This window comes from Bos indicus x Bos taurus, chromosome 25 (genome assembly GCF_003369695.1).
Source record: "Bos indicus x Bos taurus breed Angus x Brahman F1 hybrid chromosome 25, Bos_hybrid_MaternalHap_v2.0, whole genome shotgun sequence".
Lineage (NCBI taxonomy): Eukaryota > Metazoa > Chordata > Mammalia > Artiodactyla > Bovidae > Bos > Bos indicus x Bos taurus.
This window is the reverse complement of record NC_040100.1, coordinates 23080887-23100590: the sequence shown is the minus strand read 5'-3', so window position 1 is coordinate 23100590 and position 19704 is coordinate 23080887. Positions and strand designations below refer to the sequence as shown.

General features: G+C 38.3%; 1 protein-coding gene across 1 annotated transcript in view; it reads left to right on the top strand.

Moving 5' to 3' along the window:
• The first annotated feature begins 758 nt into the window (after positions 1-758).
• The window catches only part of LOC113883814 (ATP-binding cassette sub-family A member 3-like), a 201960-nt gene continuing 183014 nt past the window's right edge, over positions 759-19704 (top strand). The window contains exons 1-4 of the mRNA XM_027527832.1: positions 759-818; positions 1148-1400; positions 3289-3416; positions 14998-15139. Coding sequence (XP_027383633.1) covers positions 759-818; positions 1148-1400; positions 3289-3416; positions 14998-15139 — 583 coding nt within the window. The remainder of the gene's footprint in view (positions 819-1147; positions 1401-3288; positions 3417-14997; positions 15140-19704) is intronic.

The following is a 19704-nucleotide window of genomic DNA, read 5'->3' as shown; positions in this document are numbered from 1 at the left end:
ACCTTGTTTGTATACATAATTTGTTGAGTGTTTCTATTATTGAAGAGTGTTGAATTTTGTTACTCTTTCTGTGTTGAGATTATTATATGATTTTTATCTTTTATTTTAGTAATTATTGTATTACATTTATTGATTTGCATATACTGAACCATCCTTACCTTCCAAGGATAAATCCCCTTGATCATGATCAGTGGGGCTTTAATTGTGCTATTGGATTTGGTTTGCTCAAGTGTTTTGAGGAGTTTTGCATCTTTATTTATCAGGAATATTTGCATGTAGTATTCTCATAGTGTCCTTATGTGGCTTTGATATCAGCATAATTCTGGCCTCCTAAAATGAATTTGGACATGTTCCCCTACCCTTCTATTTTTTGAAAAGTTTGAGAAAGATTGGTGTTAGTAGAAGTTACTTGTGAAGCCATCTGGTCTTGGAAAGTATCATAAGAATATCAGATCCTGTTTGCTTATGCCATCTTGAAAAATGGAACCACATTTGTTTAGCTACTTCTTTGTTTTCTGACCACATTAGAACATTATTAGATATTAAGGAAATTATTGAACAAAAAATAAAAGCAATTTAATTTTCTTTATTTCAAACACAAAGTCATTTTTGCTATCAAACTTTGAGACTGATTAAGGAGAAAATTAGGAGAAAGAAGTAATACTGTTGTTCGCTTCATGTTCACATTATTAGGTAACTTAACATTAAAAAAATTTTTTCTCCATTGCTGGAATCGAACATACACTTTTAGTAGAAGAATGAATTTATTGACACTCAACCAGTTTGCAGTGCTCCTCTGGAAAAATTTTACCTTAAAGGTATGTAAAGGTATCCTTGGAAAATGTTCATAAATGCCCATGTGGTGCAGTTTGGATTTTGGGTGTGGGTGGGGGTGGGTTTATATACATGCACACACTTGAAAAATCAATTCCAGAGCTGAAAGTAGCTCTTCCAAATGTATGAAACTTCATTAATCAATAGTATAGTCTGACCTATAAGAAAACTGGTTAGGGGAGTTGGAGGGGTGATATGGAACTTTAGCTGTTTCAGGGTGAAACTGGCAGAAACTTAATATCATAGAACTATCTATTTGCTTTGAATGTGTACTCTTAAGTTAATTAACACAATCTTTTTGTTCCTCTTCTAGAGGAGGCAGTTCTTTAATTTAATATTGGAAGTCCTAACTGCATTGGCGTTTCCAATGATGCTTTTGCTCTTACGTGCTGTTATTCATATAACTGTTGCTGGACCTTACACTTTTACTTCTCAACCCATCAGTACTCTGCCTTCATTCCTCCAAAATGATGAAAGATGGGAATTGATTTATGTGCCTTCTAATATTGATGTGGTAAAAGAAATCACTGAGAATGTGAAGAGGAATCTAAACATCAGTATAAAAGGTTAGAAATTAAAGTTTTATGTAAAGCTTAACATTAACATTTTTGATGGAGCTGAAACAGTATAGGGAAAAGAATAAGAATAAAGTTGGATGAATCACACTGCCCAATTTTAACATTTCTCTCTGGCTGCTTTCAAGATATTTTCTGTCTTTATTTTTCAAAAGTTTGATTATGATGTGTCTGTGGATTTCTTTGGAGAAGGCAATGGCACCCCACTCCAGTACTCTTGCCTGGAAAATCGCATGGATGGAGGAGCCTGGTAGGCTGTGGTCCATGGGGTCACTAAGAGTCGGAGACGACTGAGTGACTTCACTTTCACTTTTCACTTGTATGCATTGGAGAAGGAAATGGCAACCCATTCCAGTGTTCTTGCCTGGAGAATCCCAGGGATTGGGGAGCCTGGTGGGCTGCCGTCTATGGGGTCGCAGAGAGTCGGACACGACTGAAGCGACTTAGCAGCAGCAGCAGCAGCAGCAGTGGATTTCTTTTGGTGTTTTTCTTTGGGGTTCACTGAGCATTTTGAATCTATATGTTGCACAAAGTTGGGGGACTTTACAATAATTATTTTTAAAATTGTTTTTTAACATGGCCGTCTTTCTTCTCCTCTAAGACTATGATGATACATTTTGTATTGTCCCACAGGTTGTTAAGGCTCTGTTCAACTTTTGTCTAATCTTTTTTTTCCTCTCTTGTTCAGATTAGAAAATTTCTATCTTGAATGACTCCTTCCTGTATTATAACTATACAGGTGTTGAGCCATCAAATGAGTTGTGTTTTTTAAAGCACAAAGTGATCACCTCCTGATTTGTTTCTCTTAATTAAGTAACCTTTTTGAGATATAACGCACATTCCATATTTTCACCCATTTGAAGTGTGTAATTCAGTGGCTTCAATATATTCACAGAGGTGTGCAACCACTGCCACAAATAATTTTAAAGCATTTTTATCACCAAAAATAAATTCCAAAATCTTTAGTCATAGCCCCACAATTATCCATCCCTATCAAGAAAAGAAAAACAGTAATCTCTTTTTACCTCTACAGATCTGCCTATTATAAATCTTTTATATAAATAAATGGTTTACATATGAACCTTTAATATAAATTGTTTACATATAAACCTTTTATATCAACTTTATAAAATGCAATATGTGGTCTTTCACGACTCTCTTCTTACACTTAAAATGTTTTCAGGGTTAACCCATGTCGTTGCATGCATCAGTTCTTTATTCCTTTTCATTGTCAGATAATATTCCATTGTATGGATACACTGCATTTAATTGGTACAATATATCTTCCATCAGTTGAAGGACATTTGAGTTGTCTCTACCTTTTGGCTACTATAAATAATACTGCTACAAACATTCATCTATGGGTTTTATGTAGACATATGTTTTCATTTCTGTTGGTTATATACCAAGAGTGGAATAAATGTGTCATATGTTTACTCTATTTTTAACTTTTCAAGGAAATGCCAGACTGTTATCTAAAGTCAATATACCATTTTACATTCTGATTAGCAGTGAATGAAGGTTCCACATCCTCTCCAGCACTTGTTATCTTCTGTCTTTTTGATTATAGTCATCTCAGTGGATGTAAAGTGATTTCATTGTGATTTCAATTTGCATTTCCCTCACCACTAATGACTTATCTTTATATGTGCTTTATAGTGATTATTTAAAATTGCAATAAAATTTTATAAAAGTTTTTATCAAAATATCCTGAACCCCAAATATCCATTAAGTTGTTGTGATACCAGTATTTAAGAAACAGTGTTTTCAAATTTGCATATTTGGATAGAACGTTTTTGTCCATGTAAACTAATATATTTTCTCTCAGAAGGGATTATCATATGTTTTTATTTAAGTGAACAATTTTACTTCTCTGTAGTTCAAGGCTTTTCTTCAGAAATTGAGTTTGAGAAGTACATTAAGTATGACTATCGAGCTCATAAAGTGCTGGCTGCCATTGTTTTTGACTGTGACTTCAAAAATAGGCATGATCCATTGCCACTTCAGGTGAGAAAGTTGTATTTAAAGTTTTCTAAATAAATAGTTTTCTTGGAATTGGATTTTTAGTTTCTATGATTTTAATGAATTTTGTATTATCTACCCTATTTTATTAGTGAAGAAACTAATTTTCCCAAGATCAAACTACTTGTATAAAATAAAGCAAGAATATGAATCCAGATTTGAGTAGCTTTAAGGATGTCTGTGTTTGTAGCTTTTGAAATATGCTAATAAGGGAAGAACTGTATCTTTCATGCACAGGACTTCTGATTCATGGGACACTTGGACTACTCATACAGTGCTTCTAGTTTTGCAAAAGGTAGTGAAACACAAGCATGGATAGAGCCTTTTCTTTGAATGAGACATAGAATTTAAGTCCTTTCATAAATCTCTAGAGAAAACTCTAAGGCTAACCCACATTGATCCAGATTAGATGATAGCATAACCCAAGAGAAGGAAAGAAAAAGATAGTGCTTTCCTTGGCAGATCTTATAAACATTGTCTCCTGGTGGTGATGAAAATAAAGGGCAATCTATAATAGCTCCACATGGAGCCAAATTCTATATTTAGAAAACAGATGCTTGTCAGCAGAAGGCAAGATTAATAAAACCACTAGTAGGACAATATATATTCTTTCTGTGTGTCCCATCCTTCCATGACTTTTCTTTTGTGCCAACTTCTATTTACTAAGTCAGAATTATCCATATACTGATATAGGTTTAGGCTCAACAATATACATTGGCTCAAAGTGTCTTCAGTGCTATTTTAAGTTTCATCTTATTGCTGAATAATAAGGCTTTCCTGGTGGCTCAGACAGTAAAACTTCTGCCTGCAGTGCAGGAGACCTGGGTTCGATCCCTGGGTTGGGGAGATCCCCTGGAGAAGAAAATGGCAACCCACTCCAGTACTCTCGCCTGGAAAATTCCATGGACTGAGGAGCCTGGTAGGCTACAGTCCATGGGGTCCCAAAGAGTCGGACACGAATGAACGAGTTCACTTTCTTTCTTATTTCTGATTGACTGTGCTTGTGTCACCAAATGTCTGAACTAGGTTTATGACATCACATCATGTGCTCAGGTGCTTGGTCTGTTTGTTTGGTTTTTTTTTTTCCTGGCTTTATTGAGATATAATTCATGTACAGAACTTCCGTGGTGGCTCAGATGGTAAAGCGTCTGCCTGCAATGAGGGAGACCTGGGTTCAATCCCTGGGTCAGGAAGATCCCCTGGAGAACGCAATGGCACCCCACTCCAGTACTCTTGCCTGGAAAATCCCATGGATGGAAGAGCCTGGTAGGCTACAGTCCATGGGGTCGCAAAGAGTTGGACACGACTGAGTGACTTCACTTTCACTTTCTTTTTATGTGTAACACTGTTAAATTTAGGATATGCAATGTGATGATTTGAAATGTGTATATTGCAAAATGATTACCACAGCAAGGTTAGCTGATATATTCCTCACCTCACAGAATTACCAGTTTTGTGTGTGGTGAAATATTTAAGATGAGTAAGTTCTGGGGATCTAATGTATTGCATTCTGCGTGGTCTGTTTTGATGATTTTTCTAAAACCTTTTGATTTCTATTGATGATTTCATGTATAGCATAGACCATCTAATGTCTACCAGCTTTCCCACATCTTAGGTGACTTTTTATTTTTTAATTTTATTTATTATTACTATTTTGACTATGCTGAGTCTTCATTATGGCATGCGGGCTCTTCCTTGCATTACGAAGTCTTCTCTAGTTATGGTATGTAGCCTGCGGGCTTAGTTGCCCTGCAGCATACAGGATCTTAGTTCCCTGACCAGGATCAAACCCACATCCCCTGCATTGGAAGGTGGATTCTTTACCACTGGACCACCAGGGAAGTCCCTTATGTGACTTTCTTGACAGATCTTTTGTTCATTTACAAGAATCCACAAGGATCAAACTAAATCTCAGATATGATCAATCATGTCACTGTCCTGATGAAAAGACTTTGGTGACTTCCAATGTCCAGAGTCCTTTGCACAAATATATGGCTATCAATACCCTAGTACTTGGCTGTCTCTGATCCTCCTTACCAAACTTTTTATGTTCCAACAGTACTTAACTTCCAGAAATTACCTGGAAACACTGTATTGCTTTTTGTTTCTGGGTCTTTGGTCACATTTTCTCTGCTGTACAAATGCTACTGTGAATTCCCATTCAAACTCCCATTCAGCTTCCACACTTATCCCTTTCTTTTCTGTCTTCATCACAACCTGCGCATATTTCTGTTAGTCAGAATTCATATGGGAACAGACACTACTGAATGCATTTCAACAAAAGTGTTTTTATATAAGGAAATATTTACACATTCACAATTTAGATTTTAGTCACTCTTGACAAACACTTCAGAGGATTTAGCTTACCTGTTTAGACAAACCATTCCCTTATTGAGCCTTTAGCTATCAGGTCATAGTCGCTGCAAATGGTCTTAACTGTTTTCTATGGAAAAGTAAGCACCAAGAGGTGCCCCCGTGTACCTCACTGTTTTCATTATGTAAAGTGAAAGTGAAGTCGCTCAGTCATGACCGACTCTTTGCGATCCCACGGACGGTAGTCTACCAGGCTTCTCTGTCCATTGGATATTCCAGGCAAGAGTACTGGAGTGGGTTGCCATTTCCTTCTCCAGGGGATCTTCCTGACCCAGGGGTCGAACCCAGGTCTCCTGCATTGCAGACAGACACTTTACTCTCTGAGCTACCAGGGAACAATAGCAACCTTAATCATGATTAATTGGTTCCTCTCATATCGTAATTTGTTTATTTGCCAGCGTACCAGTGTGAGTAGCTCAGTAATACTAGGTGATAATCATACAGCTATTTGGTGGAAGCTTTACTGTATCTCCTCGTAAAAGTCTGCTACCCCAGAAAACAAGGCCTTTAATGCAGCAGAACTTGAGCTTGTAAGGATGGGATGTATAAATTCCACAAGTAGGCCTCTGGGAGTGATTAGAAGGGCCAGTTCTACTTCCAAGCCTTGGTTCCCCTACCCTTATGTTTTACCAAGAACATAGAGCCATATACCAATTATTGTTACATAGGCCACATCCTATAGAACAGTGTCCCAGATTAACAGAGTGTTATCCTTATCTGAAATTGAACAGGCATTTTCAGTTTCTTCTCTCAGGTCTGCTGCTTCTGAGTCATAATGGCATATGGTAAGAACTATAGACCCAGTGGTTCAGGTGCCCATTATTGTATCTCCTTAACTATAAAATAGGTCCCCTGCTGGAGGCATATTGTGTGCCTTTACCCCTATTGCAGACCCATTTCTTTTTCTGGACTCCACTGAAAATTTTTACATCATAAATAGATCTGACCAGTTCTCTTTGTGGTATATGCCATCACCAAAATTTTGAAAAACAGGCTCATCAAAAAAAAGGCCCACCTCTTTTTGCAGTGTTTCTTTTGAGTGGTTAGGAGTACAGTGTACAGCAAAACTACTCTTTGAGGATATATCCTGGCATACCTCAGAGACCATTGGACCCATAAAAAGCTCACCAGTTAGCAAGGTCCTGAATCTTTATAGGCTTTATCTCTCAACCTGTGGTAAGAAAATATCTTACTAAGGCATTTAGAATGCTTGTCACTTCCTGTTTATCTGGTCTAAATGTAAATGCAAATTCACAGGACTTAAAATATATAGAACCATTTTGTAAATGACAAAGTCAGAAGACGTATATAAAACATTTAAAACTACAATAATCATTGAAGTGTAATACTGGCATATGATCAACAAATATATCTATGACACAGAACAGAAAGCCCATAGTCATTTGGGACTTCATTGTGATTTAGTGGCTAGGACTCTGTGATCCCAGTGCAAGGGCCTGGGTTCAATCCTTGGTCATGGAACTAGGTCGCACATGCCACAACTAAGAGGTCACATGCTGCAACTGAGGATCCTGCATGCAGCAGCTAAAGATTCCACATGCCACAGCTAAAGATTCCTCATTTCACTAAAAGATCCTGCAGGCCACAAATGAAGGATAACACATACCATGACAAAGATCGAAGATACCACATGCCACAACTAGGCCTGGTGCAGCCTAATTCATTCATTCATTCATTTTTAAAAATAGAAATACAAAGGCACCAAAAATCTTACGGGGAAAGAAAGATGTTTCAATAAATAGTGCTGTAATGATTGGATGTATATATGGAAAAAATGAAACTTGAACTGACCTCCTACTACACACAAAAAATTAGCTCATGAATTTTAGATTTAAATGTCAAAGCTAAACCCAGTGCTTTTAGAGTAAAGCAAAGACAAGTATCATCTTTAGTTGGGAGTAGCAGAATTTTTTAGATCACAGAAAGTGATAACCATTAAAGAAAAAATTAATAGATTAACTTTTATCAAACTTTTAGAAACTTCTTATCATCAAAAGACACTGTTGACTTCTGGTCTGGACAAGATGGTGGGGACTCAGTTCTTTCTGTCATTCCTCACTAAGCACAGCTGGATGTAATGCAAAGGCAAAGCAAAACTCTGAAAAGTGATAAGAACACTGCAAGTTGTTTTAAGACCTCATGCCTAGAGGAGCAGCACAGGGGCACACATCTTAATGTATCACAGCCAACAGATGACAGCCAAGACCCAGCATTATCTGACCTCCAGCCTAGCAATAGAGGGCAGCAAGTAGCCTCATGCCATTCCACATCAAATGGAAGCATTTCTAACATTAGACAGTTCTGACACATCTAGCATGAGGAATGGATAGGGAGCCCTGATAACTATTAGTGGCCAGGAAAAACACTCTCCTTCCTTACCAAGCCCTTCCCCTGCTAATATATACTGAAACACATGAGCAAGAGGTACTCAGCCACAAATATCCCAGTCTAGAAGCCTCTTCATCACCTCCAGCCTAAGACATCCCTCAATGCAAGACTCGAGTGGGTGGGCCAGTGGAACCATCAAGAGGGTCCCAGCTACAAAAAAGTGGCAATGTCTATGGGCCAGAGACTCTCTTTTCCTGTTCAGATACATGAGGGCAGTCAAGGAACCGTGATAGGGAAACTCCACCACAAGAAGTCCCACATTCAGAAAGAATTGTCTGTCCCATACCGGCAGGTCCCTGCCACATGTGCCCAACCAGGAAAGCCTCTTCCCTCTTGTGGGCTGAGTATCCTGTCTTATATTGGGAGCCCCCAAAGCAAAACAGGCAGAATTGGCATGAGGAACTCAGCCACAGAAAAGGTCTAGCCTGGGAAGGTCTTTATGCCTTGTGCCGCCTCTGCCCCTAGAAGGAAAACTCGTATTCCTTTAGGCAGAAATAACAGGAACCAGTGTGAGCCCCAATGGAACCACATAAACTATGAGACCAAAATTAGTACTTAAAGAGCTCTGGAAATTAAATTGTCATTGAAATTAACCATTGCTGCATAAAATAGGCTGACTGCCTTATATAATAAAGTATTTAAATAGGATCCAGAGTCTCCTAAAATAATAGACAAAATTAACAAAATAAAATAGAAAATCATCTGTCAAACCAAGAACCAATTTACTGATAGGAAAACTGAGATGAATTAGAGGTTAGAATTATCTGAGAAAGGTTTTAAAGCAACCATCATAAAACATGTTTCAACAGCAATTAAAAACTGTTTTGAAACAAATGAAAATATAGGAAATATAAGCAGAGAAATAAAAGTTATAAACAAGAAGTTATAAGCAGTAAATTCAGTAACAAATAACAACCTAGTGGGAAAAAGTTGGCTTAAACCTTAACATTCATAAAACTAACCTCATGGCATCCAGTCCCATCACTTCATGGCAAATAGATGGGGAAACAGTGGCAGACTTTATTTTGGGGGGCTCCAAAATCACTCCAGATGGTGATTGCAGCCATGAAATTAAAAGATGCTTACTCCTTGGAAGAAAAATTATGACCAACCTAGACAGCATATTAAAATGCAGAGACATTACTTTGCCAGCAAAGGTCCATCTAGTCAAGGCTATGGTTTTTCCAGTAGTCATGAATGGATCTAAGAGTTGGACTATAAAGAAAGCTGAGTGCTGAAGCACTGATGCTTTTAAACTGTGGTGTTGGAAAAGACTCTTGAGAGTCCCTTGGACTGCAAGGGGATCCAACCAGTCCATCCTAAAGAAAATCAGTTCTGAATATTCATTGGAAGGACTGATGTTGAACCTGAAATGCCAATACTTTGGTCACCTGATGTGAAGAGCTGACTCATTGGAAAAGACCCTGATACTGGGAAAGATTCCCAGTATCAGGAGGATAAGAAGACGGGAGAAGAAGGGGATAACAGAGGATGAGATGATTGGATGGCATCGCCAACTCAACGGACATGAGTTTGAGTAAACTTCGGGAGTTGGTGATGGACAGGGAAGCCCAGCGTGCTGCAGTCCATGGGTTCCCTAAGAGTCAGACACGACTGAGAGACTGAACTGAACTGAACTGGGATGGGCTTAATGATAAAGTAGACAGAGGAGAGGATATAACACTGAGGAATAAATTTATCCAAGGAAGTGCAAAGAATGTGCACTGAAAACTACAAAACATTGCTGAAAGAAATGAAGACCAAAATAAAAGGAAAGACAGCCCTAGTTCATGGGTGTGCAGATGTGTTCTAAATTGCTTCATTCATGTCTGATTCTTTGTGATGCTATGCACCGTAGCCCACTAGGCTCCTCTGTCCATGGAGTTCTCCAGGCAAGAGTACTGGAGTGGGTTGCTGTGCCCTCCTCCAGGGGATCTTCCCAACCCAGGGATCAAACCTGCATCTCTTACGTCTCCTGCGTTGTCCGGCAGATTCTTTATCACTAGCAACATCTGGGAAGCCCTAAGTTCGTGGGCAGGAAGACCTAATTTGTTAAATCATACTACCAATAGCTACCTAGATTCATCACAATCCTTATCAAAATTCCATGCTGTATACCTAAAATAGTAGTTTTAGGTATACAGCATGGAGTTTCAAATTTTTTATAGATTATACACCATTTAAAGTTATAAAATTTGTTTATATTCCCTGTGCTGTAAAATATGTCCTTGTAGCTCATTATTTTAAAACTAATAGTTTGTATTCCTTAATTCTTACCCCTATATGCCCCTCCCTCTTTCCCTCTCTCCCACTGATAACTACGAATTTGTTCTCTGTATCTGTGAGTCTGTGTCTGCTTTGTTGTAGTCATTTGTTTTGTTTTTAGATCCCACAGTTGAGTGATAGCAAGCAGTATTTGTCTTTCTCTGTCTTTTCTCTAAGCAACATGTCCATCTATGATGTTGCAAATGGCAAATTTTCATTCTTTTGTGGCTTAGTAATATTCCCGTGTATGATATCTTCTTTATCTATTTAACTGTGGATAGACATTAATCTTGCTTCCACGTTGGCTATTGTAAATAATACAGCTGTGAAAACTGGGGCACATGTATATTTTTAAAATGAGTATTTTGCTCTTTGAAAAATACTCAGGAATAGAACTGCTGGATCATATGGTAGCCCTATTTTAATTTTTTAAGGAATCTCCATACTGTTTTCCATGGTGGTGTTGGTGGTATTCAGTCACTCAGTCCTGTTCAGCTCTTTGCACCTCCGTAGACTGCAGCATGCCAGACTTCCCTGTCCTTCACTATCTCCCAGAGTTTGTTCTAACTCATGTCCACTGAGTCAATGATGCAATCCAACCATCTCATTCCCTGTCACCCCCTTCTCCTCCTGCCCTCAGTCTTTCCCAGGAACAGGATCTTTTCCAATGAGTCAGCTCTTCACATCACATGACCAAAGTATTGGAGCTTCAGCTTCAGCATCAGTCCTTCCAGTGAATATTCAGGGTTGATTTCCTTTAGGATTGGCTGGTTTGATCTCCTTGCTGTCCAAAGGACTTTTGAGAGTCTTCTCCAATACCACAGTTCAAAAGCATCAATTCTTTGGCACTCAGCTTTCTTTATGTTCCAGCTCTAACATCCATACATGACTACAGGAAATACCATAGCTTTGACTCTGCAGAACTTTGTTGGCAAAGTGATGCCTCTGCTTTTTAATATGGAGTATAGGTTAACTGGTTCCAAAGAGGAAAAGGAGTACGTCAAGGCTGTGTATTGTCACCCTGCTTATTTAACTTAAATGCAGAGTACATCATGAGAAACGCTGGACTGGAAGAAACACAAGCTGGAATCAAGATTGCCGGGAGAAATATCAATAACCTCAGATATGCAGATGACACCACCCTTATGGCAGAAAGTGAAGAGGAATTAAAAAGCCTCTTGATGAAAGTGAAAGTGGAGAGTGAAAAAGTTGGCTTAAAGCTCAACATTCAGAAAATGAAGATCATGGTATCCGGTCCCATCACTTCATGGGAAATAGATGGGGAAACAGTGGAAACAGTGTCAGACTTTATTTTGGAGGGCTCCAAAATCACTGCAGATGGTGACTGCAGCCATGAAATTAAAAGACGCTTACTCCTTGGAAGAAAAGTTATGACCAACCTAGATAGCATATTCAAAAGCAGAGACATTACTTTGCCAACAAAGGCCCATCTAGTCAAGGCTATGGTTTTCCCTGTGGTCATGTATGGATGTGAGAGTTGGACTGTGAAGAAGGCTGAGCACTGAAGAATTGATGCTTTTGAACTGTGGTGTTGGAGAAGACTCTTGAGAGTCCCTTGGACTGCAAGGAGATCCAACCCAGTCCATTCTGAAGGAGATCAGCCCTGGGATTTCTTTGGAAGGAATGATGCTAAAGCTGAAACTCCAGTCCTTTGGCCACCTCATGCGAAGAGTTGACTCATTGGAAAAGACTCTGATGCTGGGAGGGATTGGGGGCAGGAGGAGAAGGGGACGCCAGAGGATGAGATGGCTGAATGGCATCACTGACTCGATGGACATGAGTCTGAGTGAACTCCGGGAGTTTGTGATGGACAGGGAGGCCTGGCATGCTGTGATTCACGGGGTCGCAAAGAGTCGGACACGACTGAGTGACTGAACTGAACTGAACTGAACTGATAGGTTTGTCACAGCTGTAAGTCCAAGGAGCAAGTGTCTTTTAATTTCATGGCTGCAGTTACCATCTGCAGTGATTTTGGAGCCCAAGAAAATAAAGTCTGTCACCATTTCCATTTTTTTCCCCTATTTGTCATGAATGATGGGACCAGATGCCATGATCTTAGTTTTTTGAATGTTGAGTTTTAAGCCAATTTTTCAGCTTTTTAATCTCAATTAATGCAGAAAAAGTTTTGAGAAAATTCAGCACCCATTTATAATAAAACTAGTGAGCTCTGTTACAGTCATACTATGGAATATTACTCTATTCCTGCATGCTCAGTCATGTCTGACTCCTTGTGACCCGGTGGACTTAGCCTGCCAGGCTCCTCTACCCATGGGATTCTCCAGGCAGAATACTGGAGTGAATTCAACCCTGTGATGGAACCCAAATCTCCTGCAGCCCTGAATTGGCAGGTGTATTCTTTACCACTGAGCATCAGGGAAGCCCCCTATGGAATACTGCTCAGTGATAAAAAGGAATTAACTACTGAAAATATCAATTACATTAATGAATTTCAAAACATACGGAGTAAAAGAAGCCTTCTATGAAAGAGTACAATTCTATATTTAATTCTATTTATATGAAATTTTATAATGGCCAGAATTAATCTGTGGTGAAATTAGAAAAATTATATCTCTGACTGTGGTCAGGATCAACGGGGAAAGGGCATTACAAAAACTTTCTGGAATGAGGGTAATGTTGATCTTGATAGTAGTTGAGTTAGAATAGCTATGCATTTTTAAAACTTACATCAGATCAGACCAGTCACTCAGTCGTGTCTGACTCTTTGCGACCCCATGAATCGCAGCACGCCAGGCCTCCCTGTCCATCACCAACTCCCGGAGTTCACTCAGACTCACGTCCATCGAGTCAGTGATGCCATCCAGCCATCTCATCCTCTGTCATCCCCTTCTCCTCCTGCCCCCAATCCCTCCCAGCATCAGAGTCTTTTCCATGTACAGTTAAGATTTGTACATTTTATTGTGTGTAAATTTTACCTCAAATAAAAACTATAGGCAACTATTAAAATCTAGTAAATGGTGAACTTTTGGTGAAACTGTGCTGAAGTCTAACTTTCTTTGCAGTGCATCCAAAACTTAAGTATATTGATAGATAAAGTATATAGATATTACATATATACAAGTTTATATAGATATATTATTTAAGCTTACATGATGTATAATATAAATTATATATGCACACCTAATTTTGCCTTTTTTATGAAAACGGTAGCATACTTGTCAGTAATTTTTTTCTTTTTGAACCATAAATCCATTTCTACTTTGCTTTTTGATGCTACAGCTACATTTCCACTTTTTCAGCCAGCTATCGGACTCAGCTAATAAAAGGCACTAGAGGCAGACTAGAAGCAAGAGTTGGAGAGAAAGAAGTAACTTTAACTTTCTGTTGGCTTTCTGGCTACCTGTAGTTGCTATGAATGACACCCCAGCAATATCTCTTTTTTTTTGTCAGTAGCATTTTCTTTCTCATAGCGGCAGACAAATGCAGTTTGAAGATTGCTCAATGCTTTTCAACATCAGCTTTACCACACCCTCTCAAAGATATCCAGCACTAGGCAACTAGAGCTCCTTTTCAGAAGTCAAGGTCCCCATCCAAAGTCCCCTCTTTCAAGTTCTGTAACCTAGTACTAGCTGACTTATGCCCCTGCTCAGAGGCTTGATTTTTCATCCCCACATGACCTCTCATTTAAGTTTACAAATTTTACTAATTGCAAACCCTTGTTTTTGTTTCCTTAGTCCTAGGGCCAATGACTGCTTCCTGCTGTCTCTATCTGATACCTTAACGCTCTCCTATCCATTAGGTTATCTAGTATGGATAGTATAACCTATCCATTAGGTTATCTAGTTTCTATTTCCTGACTATACCTCGAGCAGATACAGAATTCTGTATTGTGTAGTTTATGCAGTCTGTTATGTATGAGCGGTTAGGTTGATTCCAATATGCTGTATTTCCATGACAAATAATGTTACAGCAAACAACCGTGTGCATGTGGTTTTTTCCCATACTGTTTGAGGTTTATATTCCAAGTCTGTTATTGAAAGTATGATTGCTGAATTAAACAATGCATGCATATATAGTTTTGTGGAACATTGTCAGATTCTGCATTATTATTGTGCCATTTCGCATACTACAAGCAGTGTATTAAAGTGCCTGTTGACTGCCTTGCCAACGCAGTATGTTAACACGGTATGTTTTGACTTTTCCAGTTTGACAGGTAAGAAAGATATCAATGTAGTTTTAATTTGTATTTATTCCATTCTGTGACATTGAGAAGGTTTTTATATGTTTGTGGACCATGTGTATATCTTCTTTTTGTGAACTGTCTGCATTGGGACTTAAAATATAAATATGATTGGATTATATTTGTTGTGCTTGGAGTCACTGTCACTTGCAGGCATTCAGAATCACTTTCATATCAGATGAGTCTCAATTTCAAATTACATGGTTTCCTATGTGGATTTAACTTTGCTTTATTTTCTAATATTTGCTTTTCAGTTTAGTGTGGTTTTAAACATAGTTTGTTTTCTGCTGCTACTTCTAGGTAAAATACCATCTGCGTTTTGCTGCTATACAGAGGACTATCATATGGCCAGATGAGACGGGCTGGAAAACAACCTTACTTTTCCCTAATCAGCCCTCTGTAGGACCCAGGAATCCAGGTCATCAGGATGGAGGAGGTCCTGGTGAGCAGATCCTTATGTATATGCATACTTAATTTTTATTACACTTGCATAATAATATATATGTTATTTATATTGTGTATATATGTGTGTGTATGTGTATACATGTATGTATACATATATGTATTTACACAGATATATGAAATAAATCACTTTATTTTTAACTTGCAATTTTTAAATTAAATGTATATTATATAAAAACTACTAAATCTTATACATTTGGTAAACTAACATATATATATATATAGAGAGAGAGAATATATAATATATATATATAATGCTTTGTTGTTATTTAATCGCTAATTCATGTCAGAATCTTTTGTGACCCTATGGACAGTAGCCTGCAAGGCTCCTCTGTCCATGGGATTTTCCAGGCAAGAATACTGGAGTTGGTTGCCATTTCCTTCTCCAGAGGAATTTCCCAACCCAGGAATTGAACCCATGTCTCCTTTGGCAGGTGGATTCTTTATCACTGAGCCACCAGGGAAACTCTTTCAATTCTTATACCGATACGCTTATCTTTATTTAGTTTAGTGTTCTGCTTTTCAAATACATATATTTTAATTTGTTGGTATTGTTTGAATATTCATGTCTATGTATAATTCTATTGATTTGATCTAAAACTTAAAAAATTGTGATGACAATTTTTAATTCAAATTTTCATATTGCATATTTTCTTGAAAAGCCCTTAATGTGTAATATGAGTTTACCAACTATACTTGAGATTTTTATGCAAAGTGAAAGTGAAAGTCGCTCAATCGTGTCCGACTCTTTGTGACCCCATGGACTATACAGCCGTGGAATTCTCCAGGCCAGAATTCTGAAGTGGTAGCTGTTCCCTTCTCCAGGGGATCTTCCCAACCCAGGAATCAAACCCAGGTCTTCCACACTGCAGGCAGATTCTATACCAGCTGAACTACCAGGGAAGCCCAAGAATACTGGAGTGGGTAGCCAGTGCCTTCTCCAGCAGATATTCCTGACCCAGGAATCGAACCAGGGTCTTCTGCATTGCAGGCGGATTCTTTACCAGCTGAGCTACCAAGGAAGCCCTTGAGCTTTTAATATTTAGCAGATATTCAGCAGAAGGAAAAAACCTATGCACATTTTAGCATAAGCAACAAAAATTGGAAACATCATAACCAGTAATAGAATAGATGAACATATTAGACAGTCATTAAAAATAATCTATATGTAGTCTGTTAAGAAAGAATTTAAGCTGAGTCTACAAGTAACTGTATGAATTAGCTAGACGGAGATAAATGAGTACTATTCCACATAGTGCAAGTAAGATCATAAACACATCAAGATAGGATGCCACATTCAGGGGACTACATGGCATTTTGTTTGTTTTCTTTTTTATAGCTAGAATAGCGACTTATACAGGAGGCTATTCAAGGTGAAGCTAAGAGGCAAATAGATCATTAAATACCTAATGTGTAAAGTGAAGGAATATGAAATCTCTTCCTGGAAGTTATAAGAGACAAAATCATAGCAATATTTAGTACAAATAGGAGAAATGATATGGTAGTGGATGCATCTCTTCAAGTAATGACACTCTCCAAGTAATGACACTCATGTTCATCTTTGGTATTTGTTTAAATCTGAACTCAAACTTTTGTTTCTATTGATGAATAAATAAGACTGTGACCTATATTTCACAATTTATATAATTGATTGCAGTGTTTCAGAGAATGGCCCTTATTTTGCATTGGACATCTGAATTTTGTTTTATTCCACTTGTTGATTTTGAGCGTTATATTACTTGACACCAGGCAGTATGCCCTTGGGTTTCCTTAATACCATACTATTAGTGGGAAAATGTTATGAGAAGAAGGGTGGATGAAGCATGTTTGGTAACATTTAAATTAAGGAAGAGTAAATAAAAGAAGACAAGGATACAGAGATTAAGAAGGATTGACAAGTAGGTGAGTAGAATATTAAGACAGCTACTGCCTCATGCTAATTCACTTCAGTTATATCTGACTCTTTGAGACCATATGGACTGCAGACTATCAGGCTCCTCTGTCCACGGGATTCTCCAGGCAAGAATACTGGAGTGGGTTGCCATGCCCTCCTTGGGGGCACCTTCCTTGGATAGGTACTAAATATATTAAAGAAGGAATGAGAAACCTCAATACTTGATATTTCAATTTTATAACCACAAAAGAATCTCTTGAAGCCTAAAAACAGCAATTCCTTCATAAAAAAGAGTTTCTATTAAAAAAAAAAAAACTATAGAACATTGATGAAGGAAATTAAAGATGACTCAAAGAAAGGGAAAGATGGTCCATGCTGCTGAATTAGCGAGTTAATATTGCTAAGATGGCCATACTGAAAGCAATCTACAGATTTAATACAATCTCATTCAAAATACCCATGGCGTTTTTCACAGAACTAGAGCAAACAATCCTAAAATGTATATGGAACCAGAAGACTCCAAATTGCTGAAGCAAGCTTGATAAAAAAGAACAAAGCTGAAGCTCTCATATTCCCTGACTTCAGACTACACTAGAAATATCCAGTAATCAAAACAGAATGATGCAGCACAAAACAGATACATAGGCCAGTGGAACAGAGTAGAGACCCCAGAAATAAATCCACAGACCTGTAGTCAGTTTATATAGGTAAGAATATACAATGAAGAAAAAAGTCTTTTCAATAAGTTAAGCTGAAAAAAAAAAATGAGCAGCTACATGTAAAACAATGAGATTAGAACACTCCCTCATAATGCCATGTACTAAAATAAACTTGAAAAAGATTAAGGACTAAATATAAAACTTGATACTGTGGAACTCCTAGAAGAGAACATAGGCAGGACATTCTTTGATGGAAATTGTAGCAAAGTCTTTTCTATCTGTCTCCTAAGACAAAAGTAAAAATTAAGAATTAAGCTTAAAAGCTTTTGCACAACAAACATCAACAAAATTCCATTTCTCATATGGAATGAGAAAAAATATTTGCAAATGGTATGGCAGACAAGGGGTTAATATCCAAAATACACAAACAGCTTATACAACTCAATATCAAAAAAACTAACAACCCAATCAAAAAATGGGCAGAAGACCTGAATACACATTTTTTCCAAAGAAGATGTATGGATGGCCAACAGACGCATGGAAAGGTGCTCAGTATCACTAATTATTAGAAAAATGTAAATCAGATGAGATAATACTTCATTTATATCAGAATGGCTGTCATCAAAAGTCTACAAATAACGAATGTTGACCAGAATATGGAGAAAAGAGAATCTCTTGTACACTGTGCTGCTACTGCTGCTGCTGCTGCTAAGTCGCTTCAGTTGTGTCCGACTCTGTGTGACCCCATAGATGGCAGCCCACCAGGCTCCCCCATCCCTGGGATTCTCCAGGCAAGAACACTGGAGTGGGTTGCCATTTCCTTCTCCAATGCATGAAAGTGAAAAGTGAAAGTGAAGTCTCTCAGTCGTGTCTGACTCTCCATGACCCCATAGACTACAGCCTACCAGGCTCCTCCATCCATGGGATTTTCCAGGCAAGAGTACTGGAGTGGGGTGCCATTGCCTTCTCCATGTACACTGTGGGTGGGAATAGAAAACAGTATGGATACTTAAAAAACTACAATTAGAACTACTATATGATCCAGTAGTTCCACTCCTCAATATACATCTCAAAGAAAATGAAAACCCTGACTAGAAAAGATACATGCACCCAATGTCCATAGCAGCAATATTTACAATAGCCAAGATATGGAAGCAACCCAAGTGTTCATCAAAAGACAAATGAATAAGAAATATGTGAGAGATATATATATATATGGATTCCCTGGTGGTTCAGGTGGTAAAGAATCCATGTGCAGTGCAGGAGACCTAGGTTCGATCCTTGGGTCAGGAAGATCCCCTGGAGAAGGAAATGGATGCCCACTCCAGTATTCTTGCCTGGAGAATTCCATGGACAGAGGATCCTGGTGGGCTACAGTCCACGGGGTCACAAAGATTCAAATACAATATATACATATATGCTGTGCTGTGCTTAGCCACTCAGTTGTGTCCGACTCTTTGCGACCCTATAGACTGTAGCCTGCCAGGCTCCTCTATCCTTGGGGATTCTCCAGGGTAGAATACTGGATTGGGTTGCCATGCCCTCCTCCAAGAGATCTTCCCAACCCAGGGATCAAACCCAGGTCTCTCGCAATACAGGTGGATTCTTTACCATCTGAGCCATCAAGAAAGCCCAAGAATATTGGAGTGGGTAGCCTATCCCTTCTCCAGGGGATCTTCCTGACCCAGATATTGAACTGGGTTCTCCTGCATTTCAGGTGGATTCTTTACCAGTTGAGCTTCTAGGGAAGCCCATATGCATATATAATGGGATGATATTAAAAAGATATATAATGAATATTAGTCATAAAAAAGAACAGAATTCTGCCATTTGCTGCAATGTGAATAAACCTAAAAAATATTATGCTTAGTGAAATATCAGGCAGAAAAAGACAAATACTTTGTGATATCACTTATGTGTGGAATCTAAAAAATAAAATTTACATACATGACAAAATAAAAAGACCAACTGATATAGAAAAGAAAACTAGTA